The sequence below is a fragment of the Orycteropus afer genome, unplaced genomic scaffold, assembly GCF_000298275.1.
Source record: "Orycteropus afer afer isolate SDZICR_OR568_19922 unplaced genomic scaffold, OryAfe1.0 scaffold00067, whole genome shotgun sequence".
Taxonomy (NCBI): Eukaryota; Metazoa; Chordata; class Mammalia; order Tubulidentata; family Orycteropodidae; genus Orycteropus; species Orycteropus afer.
The window spans coordinates 6,732,004-6,738,324 of record NW_006921654.1 but is presented as its reverse complement, the minus strand read 5'-3'; the positions used below and the strand labels follow the sequence as shown (position 1 = coordinate 6,738,324).

Sequence of the window (6,321 nt, the reverse complement as noted above, 5' to 3'; positions counted from 1 at the left end):
CGTGGTTGTTGAGTGGCAACGGAGCTCTAACACCAGGAGGCACGCCTGTACTTAATGCAAACTTACTGCCAAAGAACAGAAGGAGAGGGAAGGGTTACTGGTCTGTGTTTTGCATTGTTTATCTTCTGACAGGGATCCTCCACAAGGACACAGCATCCCATTTAACCTAGGGTCCTCTAAGCCAGTTTCAGGGTAGGGGACAATGTTTTTAAAACAACATTCCGTTAGTGATCTAGGGAGATTCTTCTTCTACTTGGAAATGCACCAGTTATTAATTATAATCTGCAAGATCAAAATCGCAAATGTCCATCAGTACCATTCTACCTTTCAAAACAGTGTTTTCACTTATGTCACACGTACGTGTCAGGGTAACTTCAGTTCTCTTTGCCCTCTGAGCTGTAATAGATCCATTAAGCAAGTGTGGCTCGGGGACCATAATCTGAGAGTGCGCATTATTTACCTGATTTAGATTCATTACAGGCAGGCATGCTGTCTGCATTTCACCACCTTTCTAAAATGGAGAACTTGCCCTGAAAGAATATTATGTAAATCTTTCGGTCACAGATTATTGCCTCTATACATGACTTCCACAACGCACATCTGCTTTCTGTGCAAGCTTATTACATACAAATACAGAGCTTCCAATTTTTAACCCCCAGTCCTTCCCATTCTCCTCCTTCCCCGGCACTCATTACGGGGAAAACCACCTCAAACAGGACAGTACTGGTTTTCTTCCATTCAATTTACATAATTGCTGTTTTGTTGCCTTTTTTATGTGGAAATTTTGTTCCCCAAAGGAAAGCATTTATGTTTAAATGACAAAATGGAGTTCTACTCTGGGTTATAAATATGAGGTGCTTCTAGGAATGTATTCTCAGCCCACAAGCAAGCAAGTCATGTTTTAGTGTACAGTCAGTAAGTTCCATGGTAGAAGCAACCCAGGGTGAACAGCTGGTGGACCCATGCGTGACACTGGAGCTCTGAAACTCACAAGAATACCTCTTTCAGGACTGATGTCTCATGATTCTTTAGTATAGAAGTGTGTCAAATCTGTAATAAAATGGTTTAGTTTTTATTAAAAGTGATCATTAACTTCGACACTTGCATAAAAACACTTCTGAAAGAAGCAGTACTCTGTAGCTTCCATGCTTACGTTCTCTTTCTCTCCAATTTCCAAATTAGGTTGTTGTTGTTGTTGTTATGTACCATCAAGTTGGATCCAACACTTAGCAACCCCTCCTTGGGTTTCTGAGGCAGTACCACTACGGAAGAAGATTGCCCAACCTTCGTTCAGAGGAGTGGCTGGTGGGTTTGAACCGCCAGCCTTCTGGTCAGCAGTCAAGTGCCTTAGGCACTACGCTACCAGAGCTCCTAATTAGGGAGTATGAGCAAAATCCAAATTAGGTAGTATGAGCAAAATACAGGTGCATAAGATAGACGCTTGTGCATTGTACTACATAAAATAGTGTCATAGTATATATACACATATATACATATAAAAAGAGTGTCATATATACATATCTGTGTACATATACACACATATACACATATACAAAATAGTGACGTATATATAGATACATATATATATATACACATATATCCCCACAGTGGAACAAAAACATGTTTTCCTCATCCAGCCAGGTTAAGAAGCAGATTTGCCAGCACCTTAGAAATCTGCCCCCTTCACCTGTGTCCCCTATCTTGGGCTCCCTTCATAATATTTCCCTCTCTCAATCCCTTAATAGGAACTCACTCTCCTGATATTTGTGTTTTTACCAAACAATTTTTCTATCTAGACATTAACCCCAGTAAGATATTTAGTTTGGCCTGTTTTTGAATTTTATGCTAATGGAATCATTATTCTTCAGTGCTTGCTTCAGTTGCTCAACCTAGATTTATAATATTCCCTCATTTTGATATATGCAGCCATGGTCATTCATCTTCATTGCTGTGTTGTTGTTGTTAGGTGCTGTCGAGTTGTCTCTGACTCATAGTGACCCCATGCACAGCAGAATGAAACACTGCCCTGTCCTGCGCCAGCTCCACAATCCGTGCTATACTTGAGCCCACTGTCGCTACCACTGTATCAACCCATTTCGTTGAGGGCCTTCTCCTCTTGCATCAATCCTCCCCCTTACCAAGCATGACATCCTTCTCTAGGGAATAGTCCCTTCTGACAACATGACCCAGGTAGGTGAGATGAAGTCCAGCCATTCTTGCTTCCAAGGACCATTCCAGCTGCACTTCCTCCAGGACAGACCGCTAGTTCTTTTAGCAGTCCATGGTACTTTCAGCATTCTTTACCAACACAAATCAAAAGCACTGACTCTTCTTCGATCTTCCTTATGCATTGTCCAGCTCTCACATGCATATGAGGCAATTGAAAATATCATAGCTTGTGTCAGGTGCACCTTAGTCCTCAAGGAGACATCTTTGCTCTTCCGCACTTGAAAGAGGTCCTTTGCAGCCAATGTACCCAGTGCTATACATCATCTGATGTCCTGACTGCTGCTTCCATTGGCATCGATTGCAGAACCAAGTAATGTAAAGTCTTTGACAACTTCAATCTTTTCTCCATTTATCATGATGCTGCTTATAGGACCAGTTGTGAGGATTTTGTTTTCTTTATATTGAAGTGTAATCCATACTGCAGACTGTATTCTTCAATCGTCGTCATATTGCAGGTTGTTAATGATTTCTTCCTCCAATCCTGATGCCATGTTCTTCTTCATATAGTCCAGCTTCTCGGATTATTTGTTCAGCATATAGATTGAATAAGTATGGTGAAAGGATACAACCATGACACACTCCCTTCTTGATTTTAAAACATGCAGTGTTCCTTTTTCTGTTCAAACGACAGCCTCCTGGTCTATGTACAGGTTCCTCACGAGCACAATTAAGTGTTCAGGAATTTCCATTCTTCTCAGTGTTATCCACAATTTGTTATGATCCACACAATCAAATGTTTTGCACAGTCAATAAAACACAAGTAAATATCTTTCTGGTATTCTTTACTTTGAGCCGAGATACATCTGGCATCAGTAATGATATCCCTTATTCCATGTCCTTTTCTGAATTCAGCTTGCATTTCTGGAAGTTCTCTGTCAATATATTGCTGCAACCATTTCTGAATTATCTTCAGTAAGATTTTACCTTGCATGCGCTATTAATGATATTGTTCGATAATTTCCACATTCTGTGGGATCACCTTTATTTGGAATGGGTACAAATATGGATCTCTTCCAGTCAGTTGGCCAGGTAGTTGTCTTCCAAATCTCTTGGTATAGCTGAGTGAGTGCCTCCAGTGGGGTATCCATTTGTTGAAACTTCTCAATGGGTATTCCGTCAATTCCTGGAGCCTTATTTTTCGCCAATTCCCTCAGTGCAGCTTTGACTTCTTCCTTCAATACCTTTGGTTCTTGAACATATGCCACCTCCTGAAATGGATGAAGACTGACCAGTTCTTCTTGGTACAGTGACTGTGTATTCCTTCCATCTTCTTTTGATGCTTCTTGTATCATTCAATATTTTGCCCATAGAATCTTTCAAATATTGCAACTCAAGGCTTAATTTTTTCCTCAGTCCTTTCAGCTTGAGAAATGTCACAAGTGTTATTCTCTTTTGGTTTTCTAACTCCAGGTCTTTTCAAATTTCTTTATAGTAATTGGTTTTAACTGCTCAAGCTGCTCTTTGAAATCTTCTGTTCATCTTTTATCTTGTCATTTTTTCCATTTGCTTTAGCTACTCTTTGTTCAAGTGCAAGTTTCAGAGTCTATTCTAACATCCATTCTGGTCTTTTCTTTCTTTCTCATATTTTTAATGACCTCTTACTTTCTTCATGGATGATGCTCTTGATGTCATCCCACAGTTCTTCTATTTTGGTCATTGGTATTCAGTGCATCAAATCTGTTCTTTAGATGGTCTCTAAATTCAGGAGGGGTATATTCAAGGTCATATTTTGGCTCTCATGGACTTGTTTTAACTGTCTTCAACTTCAAGTTGAACTTGCATATGAACAGTTGATGGTCTGTTCCACAATCAGCTCCTGGCCTTGTTCTGGCCAAAGATTTTTTTTTTTTTTTTTTGAGACATATGATCTTGTTACTGGGCAGCGTGTAGGGATGGACGACACTTGGAGAGAGTTATATAAAATAAAAGGGGCGAGTGGGAGGGCCTGGAGGGACGGGAGACTTGGGGCAGGGTTGGGGCTGGGGCAGGCGTCTACATGTCCGGGGCTTCCGGCTACTTCTCCTCCATGCCATTGAACAAGGCGACAGTGCCCTCGTTGAGGCATTTCACCCGGTAGGCTTCAAAGTGGATGCTGCTGGTGATGTCTTTGATGTTCTGCATGTGTGTCCTGATGAGAAGGTCCTGCAGGTATGTAAACTCACAGTGCGTGGTGTTCTCCACTTCAATGGTGCCCCATTTGGTCTTCCGTCCCAGGATCCTCTTCCCACTGACCTGGTACTCGTGGTCACTGCCCACCACGGCAAATGGGATCATCTTGTGGAATTCCTCGTTCACCAGGCAGTCCTTGGAGTCCTCATCAAACTCTTTCTGGGGGTATACATCAATGCCGTTGGACAGCAGGTCTGCCATGATCCACTGCTTGAAGTAGACCCTTTCCTCCAGGGTCAGCGTGTCAGCCTTGGCAATGACCGGCATGATGTTGACCACCTCGCTCAGGCGTTTCATGAACTCGATATCTGGTGGCCTGAGGGCATGGCCGGTGGCGGGGATGAAGCAGAGGCAGCAGTGCACGCGTGTGTCCAGGATACGCTTCTTCCAGTTAATGCTGATCTCCTCTGGCAGGTACTTCTCGTACTGGTCATTAATAAACTTCATGATGGGCTGCCAGCAGTTCTCACTGTTGATGTGGTCCCCGAACCATGGGGTGTCGATCATCGTCAGCTTCATGTGGACGTCCTTCTGTTCGATATCATGTGTGATGGACTTGATCTCAATCGTTTTTGGGATGCGTTCTTCTGAGGTGGGCTGCACTGACTTCCGGCTGATTTTGGATTTGAAGAGGGTGTTGATTAAGGTGGATTTCCCCAGACCACTCTGCCCGACCACCATGATGTTGAACTCAAAGCCCTGCTTCATAGCTTTCCTCCTCATTTGCTCCAGGATGGAGTCAATGCCCACATAGCCAAAGTCCACAGAGGCCTTCTCCTTCCGTGGTGCGGGGGCCTGCTTGAGCCTGGTGTCCCTGGGGGTGTCAGCCATGTCGCCCGTGCCACTGGGAGCTGCCTCGGAGGCTGGCTGGCCAGGCCCCCTGCCGCACTGTCCCTTGCACTTGCAGAACTCCTCCTGGCTGAAGATATTGAGCCTCTTGCCACAGACGTACTCAATCTGATTCCTGTGTACTCCATCTGGTGAAGTCCACCTGTATAGCTGATGTTTGTGTTGTTGAAAAAAAGTATTTGCAATGAATAAGTTGTTGGTCTTGCAAAATTCTATCATGTGATCTCCAGCATTATTTCTGTCACCAAGGCCTAATTTTCCAACTACTAGTGATTCTTCTTTGCTTCCAACTTTTGCATTCCAGTTACCAGTGATAATCAACACATCTTCATTGCACACTCAGTCAATTTCAGACTGCAGAAGATAAAAATCTTCAATTTCATCATCTTTGGCTTTGGTGGTTGGTGCATAAACTTGAACAATAGTAGTATTAATGGGTCTTCCTTGTAGGCATATTGATATTATCCTATCATTGACAGTATTGTACTTCAGGACAGATCTTGAAACATCCTTCGTGATGATGAATGCAAGCCATTCCTCTTCAATTTGTCATTCCCAGTATAGTAGATCATATGGTTATCTGATTCAAAATGGCCAAAACTGGTCTTATTTCAGCTCACTAATGCCTAGGATATCAGTCTTCATGTGTTCTATTTAATTTTTGACATCTTCCAATTTTCCTAGATTACTACTTTGTATATTCCATGTTCCGATTATTAATGGATGTTAGCAGCTGTTTCTCCTCAATTTGACTCATGCCACATCAGCACATGGAAGTACTGAAAGACTTATTTTATCCATATCATTAAGGTTGGTTCTACTCTGATGAAGCAGCTCTTTCCCAGTCATGTTTTGAGTGCCTTCCCACCCAAGAGGCTCATCTTCCTGTACTGTGTCGGACAATGTTTCCAAGCTATTCATAAAGTTGCCCAATAATGTATCAGACAGTGTTTCTCTGCTATTCATAAGGTTTTCTCTGGCCAGTTTTTTGAGAAGTGGATGGCCTCTTCCTTCTTCCCAGTCTGTTTCAGTCTGTAAGCTGCGTTGAAAGCTGTGCACCATGTACAACCCTAT

The 6,321-nt window shown here is 42.6% G+C and overlaps 1 protein-coding gene across 1 annotated transcript; it reads right to left on the bottom strand.

The window, feature by feature from the left end:
• Positions 1 to 4,242: 4,242 nt before the first annotated feature.
• On the bottom strand, positions 4,243 to 5,229 carry SEPTIN9 (septin 9). The gene has a single exon (XM_042780861.1). The coding sequence runs from the start codon at positions 5,227 to 5,229 to the stop codon at positions 4,243 to 4,245; it is 987 nt and encodes a 328-aa protein (XP_042636795.1).
• Positions 5,230 to 6,321: the final 1,092 nt, after the last annotated feature.